Source organism: Momordica charantia, assembly GCF_013281855.1.
Source record: "Momordica charantia cultivar OHB3-1 chromosome 1 unlocalized genomic scaffold, Mcharantia_2.0 BLBB01000001.1, whole genome shotgun sequence".
Classification (NCBI taxonomy): Eukaryota; Viridiplantae; Streptophyta; class Magnoliopsida; order Cucurbitales; family Cucurbitaceae; genus Momordica; species Momordica charantia.
In genome coordinates, this window is record NW_028275157.1 from 8,450,466 (window position 1) to 8,467,100 (window position 16,635).

The 16,635-nt window shown below is 32.3% G+C and overlaps 1 protein-coding gene and 1 non-coding gene across 2 annotated transcripts; both read right to left on the reverse strand.

The window, feature by feature from the left end:
• Positions 1-267: 267 nt before the first annotated feature.
• Positions 268-624, reverse strand: LOC148213221 (uncharacterized). The gene has a single exon (XM_088123642.1). The coding sequence runs from the start codon at positions 622-624 to the stop codon at positions 268-270; it is 357 nt and encodes a 118-aa protein (XP_087979768.1).
• A 5,835-nt stretch (positions 625-6,459) lies between these two features.
• On the reverse strand, positions 6,460-6,530 carry TRNAG-GCC (transfer RNA glycine (anticodon GCC)). Its single transcript has one exon. It is a non-coding gene; the product is annotated as a tRNA-Gly (tRNA).
• Positions 6,531-16,635: the final 10,105 nt, after the last annotated feature.

Consider the following 16,635-nt stretch of genomic DNA (forward strand, 5'->3'; position numbering starts at 1 on the left):
TTACCAAGCTTACGTCGTTGAGTAGCCGTAGTCGGTACCTATTGCCCCCTACTCTCAAGTGTATTGTCGATATCTTTTGAGAGTACGCTTGTAGACGAGACAAAGTGTTTTATCAAAGTCGCTCGGTATCTCGTTTTGGATTTAAGAGATATAGTTGACGGAGAACCAAACAAATGGATACTTTATTGAATAAAAGAAATAATAATTAGAAATCTTGCTAAAAGTAGAGAAACAAAAACAACCACATTTGACGGAAGAAAGGAAAGGTCAACAGCCCCCCTGAGTAGAAGTCATGTCGTTGTCCCTCATTGAGATATAGTAGCATTCCTGCGACACTCGTTGTTCTCCTTTAATCTCTCCTACCCCACCCGGTGTTGGGAACTTCATGGACTGGTGATATGTTGATGGTATTGCTTTGAGCATATGCATTGTCGGTCTTCCCAATATTGCGTTGTAGGAGGATGTGTAGTTAACGACCAAAAAGTCCACCATCTTGGTGACACTCTTCGGCCCATTTCCGAACGTTACAGGCAACTCTATCCTCCCTTTGGGAATGACCTGTTCCCCTCCAAATCCTACCAGTGGTGTTGGGCTGCTCTTAAGCACCTTTTCTCCTAAATCCATAGCTTTATAGGCTGTCCAGGAGATGATATCCGCCGAGCTGCCCCCATCCACCAAAATTCGATGTACTTTCACATTGCTATTTTAAAATTGATAACCAGTGCATCGTTATGAGGGTGGAGGAGGTGAGTCGCCTCGTCCTCTGAAAACTCGATCGTCACCGACCGGTTTGTAGTATACGCGTGGTAGACCTCATTTTGTTCGCGATTTGCCCTAGCTTCTCGCACATCTGCTTTTCTTTTTCTCCCAGATTCTCTTTCTATGGGGCCTCCCATTATAGTTCGAATCTCTCGAGCAGGAGACTTGTCACTTTCGCCGTTTTGTGTCGCTTTAGGTTCCTCTCTCATGATCTCCTCCGTGAATGGTGAGTCGGCTTGATCCAGTAGTTCTTCGAGGTCGAATCCCTTCTCCTTTTGATTGTGTCGCTTCTCCGAAGACTCTGGCAGATCTGTCGGTTTGCCTTTGTCGAGACTTATCGGCTCAGAGTTTCTGTTATCATGGTCGCTCTTGCCCCCATCTGGTGCTGGGGATTTATGTTGCTTTTTCATCTTTTGGGAGTCGAAAATTCGAATTCGTCGCCTGGTATTTCCACCTATCCGCAACTTGCTCCCTGTACTGTTTGTTGACTCCTCGGTCTCGCTTTGCGCTGGGCCCTTCCCCTTTCTCGGGTCTCTAACAAGGGGTACCTCGTCGGACTCTTGTCGCTCGAATTGTCGAAGGACTTGGGTCATACGTTGAAGCATGCCCTCTACCTTGTCTTCCAAGACCGCGAACTGCTTTTGTAGTGGCTCAAGGGTCGTTCGTGCATGCGCCTCGGGCAACCCCTCCTGACGTTCTTGGTTTGGCTGGCTGGTCCCATCCTCGGGTCCTCCAACCTGGGGGTCGTCCAAGTTCAGCCTCCTCCTGGCAGAGCAGTTATCATCAGAGCGTTGTGGACTCCTTTCTGGTGTCATGTTGCTCAACTGGATGCTTTAAATCGTCCCCACAGACGGTGCCAATTGTTGATGGGTGGATTTTGGTCCTCCGGTTCTCCTCCTCACACCCACTAAACTTGTTGATTCGGGACTAATACCTGCAAAACCAAATCGAGCTAAACTGGTGTGACTCTAGTCACACGGGCTCCGATGCTTAAGTTAGCAAGAGAATAGCGTAAATGTAGTCAACTTTTAGATGCCCCTATCTCTAAGGTTGGATCGCTACTTATAGCCGTGACGTTGTTCCAGAACTTTCCGTAGCTAACCCTAATTCCATTGGAGGGCCTGGGCGAAATCGTCAATCGAAGATGGGTGATCGCTGGAGGGCCGTGGGCCGAGCACGGCTCGGGACCGAGTCCCGGGTCGGGACCGAGCTCCTTGCAGCCCAGCGGGCTTCCCTCCGATTATCACTTGTAGCTTGACTGCCGACTCCCATTGCATAACAGTAGTAGTAGATTAGAATTTCAAACATGTTATTTTAATTTTTGTAGTCCCATCAAGAAGAATCAAATAACCATTAAAATTAAATAACCACCCAACACTAGTTGAAATAAGGACATTTTTTAGAAAATAGGGTACTTTATAAAAAAAAATTAAATATCTCTGAACCCTAAAAATTAAATGTCCCTCCTTTTAAATAGTTTTTTTTATTTATTATTATTTTCTAGACTTGAATGTCTCTAAACCCTAAAAATTTTGAAGGAATAAGTTATAACTGTTATATTTTATATTTTATTATTTTTATTTCTAAATTTTCCAAAATGCATCTGTTAAAAATCTAACAAAATCAATTTTTCTAAATACGATATACCAAATCTAATTTAATAATCCATTTCAAATAAGTTGTGATCCAACAAAATTAATTTTTTTAATGAGGATATAGTTTACCAAATTTAATTTAATAATTTATTTTTGAATAAATTGTGCACTCGATAAAATATCAATATCTCCAAATTTTATTATTATAATTTTTAAATTTTTCCTAAATGTATCCCTTAAAAATCTAACAAAAAAAACTAAATACAATATACCAAATACAATTTTATAATATATCTTTCAAATAAGCCGTGGACTCCACATAATTAATCTTTTTTAATAAAAATATATTTTACCAAATTTAATTTAATAACTTATTTTTAGATAAGTTGTGGATCCATTGTACTAAAAAAAATTGTGGATCCCACGAAATCAACATCTGTAAAAGAATTTTTAAAAATAAAATAAAATTTTAAAGTAAATATTATTATTATAAAAAAATATTTAACTTGAGGACTTTTTTCTTAAATAATAGGTTGAGAAGACTTGAAACTTACAAAAATATTTCAAACAAATGTTAAAATCTTAAAATAATTTGTATCATTACCAGAAAAAATAATTTGATAAATCAATCCAAAACAATTAAATAAGGTAAATATTGTCATCTTAAAATTACATTATTTAAGAACTACACGACCGTTTAATCCAACATTTGATTATCGTAGAAATTTATAAGTTTTAAATCATTAACTAGATAGCCACCACGGAGTTTGAACGTGATCTTTTCCTATTTTATATCGAACTATTTCCTTCAAGTGTCTCATTTACCCGATACAACTAGACTAGTTTATACTTTGGGATTTCATAAATAAACCACAGTGCCTTAAGAAAAGAAGGTCTTTTTGGACACTGTTATCCTTTTTTATTTTAATAAGAAACGATTAATTAGAAGAAAAAACAAAATAACAGCTTAGGGCTAAGTGACAAGGTGTCTCTTTTAAAAAAACTAGCAAAGAAAGCTTTCTAATCCTGTAAATTGACCTTGTTTACAAAGGTAAAAAAGAATTAATTATGGGTTGTTTTCTACCATTTTACATTCAGTAACCGTATTTTAAGCTTAGTTTAGTGTCCAAAACCTTTCATTTGGAGTTATCTTAGGTTATACATGCATATAAGACATTTTTATATCATTTAGAGTTGATTTCTAACGGAAATTACAATTTTGTGCAGAAAAAATCCGAGCTAGGTGTCTGGCGTCTTGTCCAATTCCGAGATTGCCCTTAATATAAAAAGCAAGTTTTTGTGTGTTTTGAAGCTTCCCAGCCCCTCCACGTGTCTTCCATGCTGATGTTCAATTCAACAACAAACCAACTAAAAGATGTTGTAAAGGAATGACTCTCCATGAAAGTCTCAACCTCCTATCCGACTTCAAGCTCCCTATAAATACAACATCTCTTTCTTCATTCATCATCCTCAAGTGATCATTTCAACTTTAGACATTTACTCTCAGCGTATTTACGTTTTTCCTTTTTAAATTTTTAGTTGTTGTTGTTTTAAACTTTGCTTATTTCAAATTCATTCTTTATTTTCCAGCTTGTTATTCTTCCATTGTAAGTGTTGATTTTATTCCATTAAAATTTCAGCAAGTTTATTCATCTTTATCTTTTTCTCTCTCTATCTATAAAGTTGTAATCACACAATCTTGTGGAATTGACTGACTGCTCCCCAATCTTGAAAAAGAACGGGTTAGAGTCATTCGGGTTACGACTCCACCATTTTCAGCTTGTTTTAATTATATTCATCTTTTTAATCATGTCTCTTATTTACATCAATGTTCAATTCTGTTTTTCCTCTAAAGTTATGAGCTAAATTTATTTTCTCAAGCCCGGTTATGGATAATTAGCTAAAGTTTTTAAAATCTAACAAGACAAAATGTGTTTTTCTCTTCTTTTATCACTTAAGGTTGTTTTACTCAATTAATGTTTTAGTCAAGCATCAATATTGAAAGGGTTGATACATTTTTCACAACTTTAATGATTTAATTTTGGAGAGAAATACTTTAGGCATAAAGATTTCGCTCGAGTAGCCTAGACATAGGACATCGACCTAAGGTTACGGTTGGCTTTTATTAAATTAAGTTCAATTTTCTAATAGACATATTAGGGACGAGCTTATACCTTCAAAATCACTTAGACATAAGAAGATGGCGAAGAAAAACTGATGAAAAATATTGAAAGGCGTCTGGCACCTAGTTGGAAAAAGTTTGCATATTTTTAGCTAATTTGAAGCAATTGAGCTGGTTAACATTTCTTATAAAAAAGACTTCATTTGTCCGTGAGAATCGATACTCGGAATGCTATTTCCATTGTATTTGATATCCAAAATCCCAAACATAAATCATAAAGAGATTGTAATTATAAAAGAATTTTTTATTCCTATGACACCACCACGATGCCGTAATATGTATACTATTATAAAAAGAATCAAAAGATTTAGCTTTATCGAGCCAAAGATTCCTTGTAAAAATAAATGGTCTTTTTTTTTCTACACAAGACGATTTGCACTAGGATCTTAGGTGTTAACACCTCAAACCTTTTACCGCTATGCCAACACTCAAAAGTACGTAAAAACAAATGGCTTAAAGATTCACCCTCCCTATCAAAAAGAGACATCGTCATCCTCTGACATGGATTTATGTCATCTTAAAGGTTTGGCTCTGGATTTTTAACGTTCTTTGTTCTATGTGCATTCATTCCAAAACTCAAAAGTGGTGTTCTATATTTTCATACCGTTGAGTTACTAGAAGATGTTAATGATTGAACTTAGATATGTACTCGTTATGTTTCGTTGTTTCCAAGATGATGAAGTTGCGTTGGATCTTTGCTCAAGTATTAGACAATGAAAGAAAAACTCTGTTTCGTTTCGACTTTTCTGGCAATGGATACGCATCGTTTGTAACCAATTTTATTAATCCGTGGATGGTAATTTGTACGAGTAATTTTACTTCTGAAAATCTTCCTATGAGAAGTCCTAAAATTTTCATCTTAGTGATCATATCCCTGAGCAGCAGGAAGATGAACTCCATTTTCTTTCTGAAGAAGATCATATTTAAGATTTTCCAAATGAAGAGTGATATCTGTATGCTTGGAGCTTAATGGTGCTGGTAATGGTATTAGTTCTTGATCTATGAGATATCAAGTTTTTTTATCACTCGTGAGCAGCAAAATTTGAAGGGAAAAACCTCTAAATCTCAACTTTTGTACGTGTACTTTTTGAAAATTTGAGGAAAAGAAAAACACGTGTAATTAATAACAAAATCTCTCTCCCATTCCTGAGCCTCTGCAATTCGTGCTCGGGAAGCATTTGCTCAGCTCCTCTTGTCTGCTATCAGAATCCTTTTGTTGGAGGCCGTTTCTCGTTAGTCACGTGTCGACATCACACCGCATCTCTTAGAGTAGTTGCAAGTACCTGGTACAGAGCTTCGTGGATTCCGAGCTTGATCAATTTTAGGATCAAACACTCTTCCCGGTTCTCTTTTCCATGGCAAGTCAACCGGATCACTGTAATCATTACCAGAACTGATGGAATGTTTCCCTCGACGCCGAACTTTCAGACCTACAGGATTAATTTCCTCCTCGTAATTCCACTGAAATTTCATCAGTAATTTCGTCAATTTCTCCATTCGATTTTCCACCACGGCAAGATCCATCGCCAAAAGGTTTCGTACTTGCATAGCAATTTCTTATATGATCAGTACAGTCCTCGCATATATCTCATCAAACACTTCACCTTTTCGCGTTTCGCATTTGAAATCGAACTGCAAATTCCTGGATTGACTACGAATTTGCTCGGCTTCCGGTTCTTCTTCACTTCGAAATCCACTCGGATTCGGCGAGGTGGTTCGGTGAGAACTTGAATTGCGTTGTTAGAACAATGAATTTTGAATCAAGAATTGCGAAGAAGTAGAAGGATTAGATAAAAATGGCGAGAGCGCCACGGTGATGGGGATCTGGAGCTGAATTTGTCACATTTCGTCGAAATTATCGACTGAAATAAAAAATAATAATTAAATTAATTATCCTTTATTTAATTGGAAAAAAAATTAACATGCACCAGCCGGGAATCGAACCCGGGTCTGTACCGTGGCAGGGTACTATTCTACCACTAGACCACTGGTGCGTCTATGAATTGTTTTTATATTAATAATTATAATTAAAAAGTTAAAATTGAAATTATAATTTTGGTCTCGCCCAATAATGTATTTATTTATAAGGCAGGAACTTTGTAACTGTTCTTGCTTTTCCAAAATTTTCTTTCTTACACGTGTTAGTACAATATTTTTTTTAAATAAAAACAAACTTTAAATTAAATTTAGGTTAAAAATCACATTTGGTCCCTGTACTATAACTAAAGTAACGATTTAGTCCCTCAACTTTCAAAAGTAACAATTTAGTCCCTGAATTTTAAAATTGGTTACAATTTAGTCCTTGTCGTTAACTATTAGGTTAAATTTAACAGAATTTTGAGATCGCTGTCATTTATGGGTTGGTTTAAGATTGGTTTGGTTTAAATTTGGGTTGGTTTAAGAATTAAAAAAGAAAGGGAAAATTAGACTCCTTCCCCACCATTTTCGACGCCTCTCTGCAAAATTTCAGGACTCTCACGGTCAATTTAAAATGAGTCCTGACGGTCAATTTAAAATGGATTCTTTTGCTTCCCTTTTCCCCTTTCCTCTTTCAGGATTTTGCTTCTTTGACCCACCATCCTTAGCCCTTTATCGTTTTCTCATCTCTGTCAAAGAAATTGTTCATTTCCCCCATTGGGTTTTTGAGTTTTGGGGTTTTTTCCCTTGCTATTTTAGCTTTTCAGTTGAATTATACACAGTGAGGTTCTTTCCCCAATTTCTGTATCATTTATAGTGGTACGGTTTTACCTCTATTGATGGCCTGTTGGTGTGTCTCTGGCCCTTGAAATTGGTTCAAGTTATGGAGTTCAACGATGAAGGTAGAGATGGGAAAGAAGACGGTTCCCCCAAAGTTCCAGAACCCAAATTACCTTCAGTTATGATTTTATTTTATTTTTAAAATAATTTTTTTTATAATTAAAATCAATGAGAGAGAGGACCTTTTCTTGGAACAGTGGCACCAGCCAGTGGAAGAGTCACCGCAATTGCTGAATCCCAAGTTACGGAGGAGGAAAATGAGCAAAAGCTCCATCTGTGGAGTCGAAGAGGAAGATGGTGAAGATGGAAGAAAAATCGAATCGATCCTCATTACACTTTGAAAGAACTCTCGATCCTGTTCAGTTTTCTTTTTGCCGTTCCCGACCCTCTGAAATTTAGCAAGAAAGTTCTTGAAATTCTGTAGAGAGGCGTGTAAAATGGTGGGGAAGGGGTTTAATTTTTTCCTTTCTTTTTAATTCTTAAACCAACCCAAATTAAACCAAACCAATCTTAAACCGACCCATAAATGACAGCAATCTCAAAGTTCTGTTAAATTTAACCTAATACCTAACGACAAGGACTAAATTGTAACCAATCTTAAAGTTTAAGGACTAAATTGTTATTTTTGAAATTTTGGGGACTAAATCGTTATTTTAGTTAAAGTACAGGGACCAAATGTGATTTTTAACCTTAAATTTAACTTAAAAAACTGTATATTAACTTTCTAACAAAATCTTAAAACAAACCAATTATCAAAAGAAAAAATCAAATTATTAAAAATAAATTTCAAACAAATTTGGAAAAACAAAAAATTGATCTAAATCATTATTATTAAACATTTAAATTTTACACTAAATCTGATTTTAGAAAATTAGATAAGATGGTGTTACCTTGAGTTCAAACCAAACATCTGCTTGTTCCATGACATTCTTTGCAACTAAATCAAGCGCACAGTTATCGATCTTCGATTCATCAATCACTCACGACTCATTTCTCCTTCATCAACCTCTCATCCCTTCGTCGCTTAAGCCTCCACAAAATCATTCCCCATCATTGAGTCTTTGTTCTACACTTTTTTTTTTAATTTATATATGTTGACAAAAAAACTCTTAGAATATTAAATTCTAGGTAGATGGTTACCATGGTTTGAACTCATCCCTTCTAATTCACCCATGTTTGACGTGACACATTAGTTGTAATAAAGAATGGTAATTTTGTAAAATATGATAGCAACTAGCACAAGCCAACTAAAGTTAAATACATGAAATAAGAGTAAGCGAACAAACATTTTTTACGAGTTTGTCAATTGAAAAACACTTTAAATGTTCATTTGACTAACGATATTAGTTGTAAAACTTATTCTAACTAAAAAAACTTATTCCAACTAAAATTTAGAAAATACGCAGAGATTTAATTTAAATATTTAAGAATTTTGAGACTAAAAAACACCGATAGCCATCATTTTAGGGACTAAAGTTGTTAAAGGGTAATTTGACATGGTTGGTTGAAGCGGGTGGTCCGAATTTGACTCGATGTATTGTGAAAATAGGCAGGACAGGATCTCAACTCGAACTGCTGGATCGAGGAGGATCTGCAACAAAAAAAAGGGGGTGAGTTAACGCCAACGTGGTGCTGACGTACACTCCGATGTTTAGAGGTTGAAAGCTTGAGAGGAGAAAAATACTCACCCAGATGGATTGGGAACCTCCATATTTATAGAGGTTCCTCGGCTTAGCAAGCCTGCCTAGTTCTGATGTCATGGTGTGGTGTCACCTGCAAATTGCTAAGGGGATACGATGGTGCGACTTGGTATGGAGAGAGAAGGTGCGACCATGGAGCTCCACTCTCTTGAAGTGGAGAGAGAAGGTGCAGTTGTAGAATTGCGGTCTCTTGACATGGAGATAGAAGGTGTGTATGGGGGCACCTCCTCTGGTAGAGGAAAGAGAGTGTGTGGATTGGGGTGTGGTCTCCTCGAGGAGAGTGAGAGTGTGGATGGGTCTTCTCAAATAGATGAGAGAGAAAGTATAGATGAGTGTGGTCTCCTCAAATAGAGGAGAGAGAGTGTGGATGGAGGCAGTCCCTCACGAAACCCACACCCAACAAAAATCGTATTATTTTTTAATAATTTTGAGAACATGTTCTCAATCAATATTATATACTAACTCTAAGCAGAATATAAAATATAGTTCGATACATCAACATCCAATATATGTAGGAAAGATGATATCATTTTTCTCCTCTTATTGACAACGAAATTTCTAACAAACAAAATAGATTTAGTATTACCAAAGAGGGCAGAAGCTAGAAAACAAAGGCCCAAGACAGTGCTGGAAGCCCAAAAAACCAAGGCCCAAGCCCAAGATGATGTTATTAGAGGAGTGGAAATTTATAGGAAAGGTCTGCCTCATGCCTTATGATTTTTTTTGTTCTCTATCTCTTCCATGTATTACAAACATAAATACCATTGACAATTTAAATATTAATGTCAATACAAAAATATCTATTTTTAAATCTTTTTTATAATAATTTTGTTCCATATCTGTATTTTATATATTTTTCAATTATTTAATAAATTTTATATCCCAATGATCAACTATAGCATAATTAAGAAATAATTCTACTCTAACTAATTCAAACATTTTTCATTAAGGAGCTGTTTGTTTGGTGGTAATCTAAGATTACCGTCCCATGAGCATCCAAATTATCGTATTTGGATTGCGGTAATCCTAAAATAATCAGGCATCCAAAGATGTCATGCATTTCATAATGCCCCATTTGAAGCAATCTTGATTCCTCTTTAAAAATGGTTTACGAGATTCCTTCCTACCGCATCCATAAAATAACTATATTTATCCATAACTCTATTATTACAGCAAACTTACAAGCTTTCTTTTTCTTCGGTCGTCTCATTCTTTTTCATCTTTATTTTCGCATTGTCTTTCTCACTATTTTCTCTTGCATTTTTTTTCTATTGGATTTTCTACTCAGTTTTAGTAATTTTTTTTCATAAATTTATGTCAAGATACAAATTGAAAGATCAATGTCTTCTACTCAGTTTTAGAAATTTTTTTCATAAATTTATGCCATACAGACCTTCAAATTAAAAGATAAATGTCTTTTTTGTTTCCTACATTTTGTTGTACTATATATTTTTTTTTGTACTTTCTAGATATATATTCTTGTTTTTGCATTTTCATTCTGCAATTAAGGGATGGTGCATATAGAATTTGAAAATATTTTTTTTTTTCAAAACAATTGAGAAAGTTGTTGATGAAAAAAAAAATTCATGGAAAAGTTTTTGTAAAAGACAATCCGAGTAAAATCGCAACAAAATTTTGAAAACCTCAAAATTCTGTATTTCAAAATTATTTTTCTAAAATTTTTTGCATTTCATTTTATGCATTTTAGTTATACATTTTAGCTTGTTACATTACATTTTCTGCATTTTCAACCATTTCTGTATTTTAATTTCTGATTTTTCTGAATTTTAATTTTAATTTTAATTTTCTTAGTTTTATGTCTTTCTCTGCATTTAATTTTTTTCTGTTTTTCTCTACATTTTCTTGCATTTTAAATTTTTAAATTTTAATTTTTTTAATCTATTGTATTTTTTGATGCGTGCTAATATTTAATTGAAAAAAAATATTGTTAATATTTTGAACAAATAACATATAAAACTAATATAAAAAACCAAAATACTAAATTAATAAAAATAAATTTAATATAAATGTAATTATGTTAAATTAATATATAAATTATATATGCGAGACCCAGTAGAAAGAATGGTACATGAATGAACGAATACGTGAAATTCCAGCCATTTACTTATTCAAATAATTCTACTTGAATTATGGCTCCCAGAGATAAATTTATAGAGGGAGAAAATCTTACTAGATATATGTGGGAAGATGCTTTAGACCTATCCAAACAACTTTTACAAATTCACCGAAAGACTTTTTAATATAAAACCTCTCTCAAATCAAAATTCTTCCATGTCGGACAAGTTTAAACATGTTTTCCTTTCTTTCTTTGTTATTCCAAACAAAAACTTGCCACTTAAATGCTACTAAACACTTGAATTTCAATTGTCACATGAACTTAATTCAACGGTTAAGGCACTTTGCTCATATTCCCTAACGGTCAGATATTCAATCCCTCTATCTTCATATTTGTTGTACTAGAAAAAAACATGAATTTCAATATGTTAATTTTCTAGTCTCATGCAACCTAAAGCACCACATTTTTTTGGCATTCAACTCACCTGACATTATTCACATCACCAAGTCATGTACTTCGAGGCTGTGACATGACATGCATACATGTCTAAATATGTTAACCAACCAATAATTTAATAACCCACCAATCTCTTGTAACAAATTTTGTCAACTTGAACGAACTCAATTGAAAATCTTTACCATTTCAACATTCAATAGTTTAATTAAAAAAAAATTAAAGATCAAAGTGAGAAAAATCTAGTCTTATTAGTTTTAGATTTTTAGGCACATGTTTTATTCCTTTTTGAAAGTCATCCCCAAGTCTACCCAAAAGTCCATCCCTAACTAACCAACCCAATTTATTTTCTACCAATCAGTCAGGTATTAAAAATTTTAAGAGACAAATCTAGAAAGAGAGAAAAAAACTAAAAGTACTACCAATCAAGTATTAAAAATTTCTATGGATATTTTCATGTATCCATCAATTTGACAACAATATGGAGGATGAATCTGCATTTTCATATTATCACAAAAGAATCGATAAAATATAAACATTATCAACAATAATATCATTAATATGAACATAATATTAATATTAGTAATTTTTGTTGGGTTTTGGCAAAATATTGGAATTGAAGTTGTCACACATTGGAAGAATACAACGATGGTCTCCATGTGTTAGAAATTGTCCTACATCGTAAAAGTACAGGGAGAAGATGTGTTCCAACTACTATAAAAAGAGTTCATGGGCTTGAGTCTTAATCATCCCAATTGAAATACTTTAAGCTTAGTATACTAGCTCAGTACTCTTTCTCCGGTTTGGAGTTTTTCCACGTTAATTCTCGTGTTTCTTTATTTTATTGTTTTCTTTAAATTTCTCAATTCTTTTATTCCTTGAGTAGAATAGGGGATTTTTCCCAACAATTTTTAACTTATTTAAAATGTGTGAAATGTTTATTTATTAATTTAAATATTTGTTACAATTTTTTTTATAATTTTTCATAAATATCTATCAATTTTGATATTTTATTGATACTTTCATTCATTCGAGATCTCAACATTTTCATCGAAATTGACATTTAAAACCTTATTACGGAGACCGTTATATTTTCCCTATTACTCTCTAGCATGGCCCGAAGGGGAGTGAAAACTGATCAATGTCCAGTTGACGTCCTCTGGTTGGTTCAAATTCTTCTCCCTAACTTTACTCCATTCACGTGACAATTGTGATCTTGCACCCCAATTTAAATAATTTTAAATGTAATATTTTCGTTTCTATTTAAAAATAAAAAGAAAATAACGGTAGAAAGGATTTTTCAGCTATTTTTTACTTTTTAATTATTTAAAAATAAAATTTTATTTTAAGAAACAATTTAAGAAAATATGTTTTATTAATTGAATCGGAGATGTACATGATCAGTCTCAAAATTTATACATTGTTATTTTTTATGTTTACTTGATTGAAAAAACTTTGTTAATATATATATATATATATATATATATATATATATATATATTTACTATTTTGTCACTTTTTAGAAAAAGTTATTTTGTTAGACATATTTTTATTCAACAAAGGAAGGGTGGGAGATTCAATTATCAACCTTCAATATGATAACTGTTTATATAGGATTTTGAACTATCTTGAGAGCACGTGCAAACTAGATATAATGGAGCTATTTGAAGCAAGTTATGTGAGGAAGGACTAATACAGAGGAAACAAACACTGCGATGCTCAAGTTAATATGAATCTCATATAAGCTATCAAGATAAGAAATACAAACAAGATTACCTACCTGCATATGAAAGTTATGCTCCATTTATAAGGTGGGATGTAGTGGGTTCCACATAATTGTTTTGAAAGTTTATTATGCAGTTACGAGAAGTTGGAGAAGGTATCTCGATGTATAGCCTTTTCGAGACAAACATTGGTTGTTTTAATCGAGCTATTTGACAAGAACTCTGTCGCGCTAAATAGGTTGGCCACTTAGTATTTTCCAGATGGTGCAAAAAGATCAAGTGAGATGATCTTTCCTTATTATTCACATGACATGTCATATTTTGTCCTCCAACCATAATAAATTTCATATATTAGCTATACTTGAATTCACGTAGACATTTTTAATTCTTTAGAACTACTCATTTGTAATGTTTGTCGTTTAGGTTTCTTATTTCTTTTTATATATAAATTAGAGTATAATTTTATTTGATAATTGTTTATTGTTATTTTTTTTAAGAAACATAAACATGTCTGCGGTTTATCGTTCTCTAAAATTTTAAATAAAAAAGTAACAAAGTTATATGAAATTTAATTTTTTAATTAAATATTCAAAATTGTTTATGTTATATTTATTTTTTAATATTTATTATGTATTTTATAAGTTACTAATAATAAAATAATAATTTTATTTATGTTTTGAAAAAAAGGGGAAGTGAAATGAGAAACAAAAAAATCGATTTTATTATTTCATAAAATTTATACAAATTTTTTAAATCTTTTTCTTAAAATTGAGAAACTAAAAATAGGAACAGTTACCAAACGCTTATGTTTCTCACAAACAAAAAACGAGAAACAATGATCAATAACGACTAACTCGTAACACTTATGTCTCTTACGGTGTCATCGGGTTTTCGACACCTCTTTTTGGAAACTGATTCGATGCGTTGTTTCTCGTTGCTTGAACATGGTACGGAGGACCTTTCGGAGGTGGGTCAGCTTCTGTCGGATCTTCGTCAACGTTGTTTGCAGCTCGGTTATGTACGTTTTGGTTTCACTCGCCGGGAGAGCAATGGTGCGGCTCACCAACTTGTTCGTCTTGCTTTCTCGCATCATTTGGATTGTGTTTGGTTTGAAGAAGTGTCTCGTGTCATTTCTAAGATAGTTTTTTCTGATTCTGCTATTTCTCTGGTTTAGTTTATGTTTGTTGCTTCACCTGTTTTTTTCAAAGGTATTTGAAAAAAAATTGTGGTTTATTTATTGCTTTTAGATGACATCATTTCTTAAAATAATAAATGCCAACAATTTAATTTTGAAAGGTATTGTTTAAAAATAAGTTCTCATTAAAAAAATGGATAAAAACTTGTTGGAATTAAATATTATTGGCTTATTTTCTATACGTCAAGTCAAGTCAAAATTATTCTTCATGCCTATTAAGCATAGTTTGTCTCAATACTACAAAGAAGTATATCTTAACTCAACTATACCCAACTACGGGTACCCTCAATTGGATAGATGAGGTAGCATGTTTTTTCCACGATATAAACTCATACCTACACAATTCATAATATTTAGTAATACCTATCAAAGATTTATTGTACTCAACCAATATTTCTCTAAATATAAATACCACGTCAGTGTAGTTGATCACTTAAACAAAATTTTCTTCCTTACGAATCGTCAAACGTTAACCGTAAATTTTTAATTATCATTCTGTAAAAAGAAATATTTTGATTTAAACGTATTCAGTTCTTAAAAAAAAATAGTAAATAAGAAACTTTGAAAAAAGAAAGAAAGTAAATGAGAAAAACAATTAAAAAAAACATTCCTACACGTTTCTAGAAAAATATATATAAATAAATAAGTTTGTTTTTTGTTTGAGTAAATATAAATAAATAAGTTACAAGAATTATTTGGAAAATGTCCTAAGCCACCGGATATTTGTCATATAAGTTAAAATTGCTGGTCCAAGGGGTTGTGTCGCCAACTCCATTATTTGCAGAATTTATTTTTAAAATATATTAATTATTATTAATTTTTTATAATAAAAAATATTAATTATTAAATTCAAACAAACCAAAAAAATATTCTCTTTCCGCCCACCTCTGATTTCCCAGTCCGGTTCTCCTACAAGAAAACGAGAAAACTTCATTAAATAATAATATAAGAGGTAGATATATTATTGAAACTTAATATTAGGTTTAAAAACTATTTTAATCATCTTTCAAAAAATATATATATATATATATATTTTATTCATATATGTTCCATTTTGATAACTTAGGTTTTAAAATATCTATTTTAATTATTGTAATTTCAAAAGGCCTAATGTGGTTTTTATATTATTATTTATTTTAGTTTATCTATTCTTTAAATACTCATTTAGTTTTAGAAATTGACCAATTTTTTTTTCATTTTATTGTTTTTGTTATCTAGTTTATTTCGATGAAAATTTTAGCTTAACACCCTACTTACCAAATTTCTTAAAATATACCAATAAATTTGTATTAAAGAGTTTTGCATTAGATGTAAAATTTTGTATTAAAATTTTACAAATAGGGACCAAAACGAACATTTTGAAAGCATGTGAACTACAATGAATGAAATGTAAAAATACGAGGACTAAAATAGATATTTTGAAAATATATGGATCAAAATGAACAAAGTCGAACGTTTCATGGACCAAAATATAATTTGAACTTTAAAACTAAAATTTTAGTCGCTTTTTGATACAAATAAATTTGGAGTGTGGAGATTTGAAGCTCCAACATCAAATGGAATTACATGTCTTTACCATTTAGTTTCGCTCATGTTGGCAAATTACTATTTTAACCTCACTAACGTTATTATCAATTTTGTAATTGTTAACAAAAAGTATAACTTAACCGTAAATACACTATCTTTTTTAAACCAAAGTTCAAATCTTCACACCCTACTTAATTAATTAATTATTATTATTATTATTATTATTATTATTATTATTATTATTTTGTTGTAATCCAATCACCTTTTTTAAAAAACATTCTCCCCTCCTACATTAGAGGTGAAGGGTGAGTGAAACTTCTTGAAAATAAAAAAGGTTGAGTTTCAAACTTCTGGTCTCAAAAAGGTAAGTTATGACCTATCAATTGAGTTATGTTTGTGTTAGCTACATGAAAAAAATGGTTAATATCTTTCATTATTTGTATGCTTTATTGATGTAAAAAGATGCATTATGATGAAGTGAAAACAACTACAAATATTTTGACAAAATTTGTCAATTATATAAGCTTGATGATATAACTTTTACTATGTACTATTATAACAATGACATTTTGATCAGAAAATGATGTTTTAACTAATTGTGGACTAAACTTAAGTCAGAGACGGTACACTTAAAACAATTTATGCAGGTTGTATAGTTTACCATTT

What these genes read in the sequence shown, in the direction of transcription:
- LOC148213221 (XM_088123642.1), bottom strand. Translation starts at nt 624, where the DNA reads ATGGATTTAGGAGAAAAGGTGCTTAAGAGCAGCCCAACACCACTGGTA.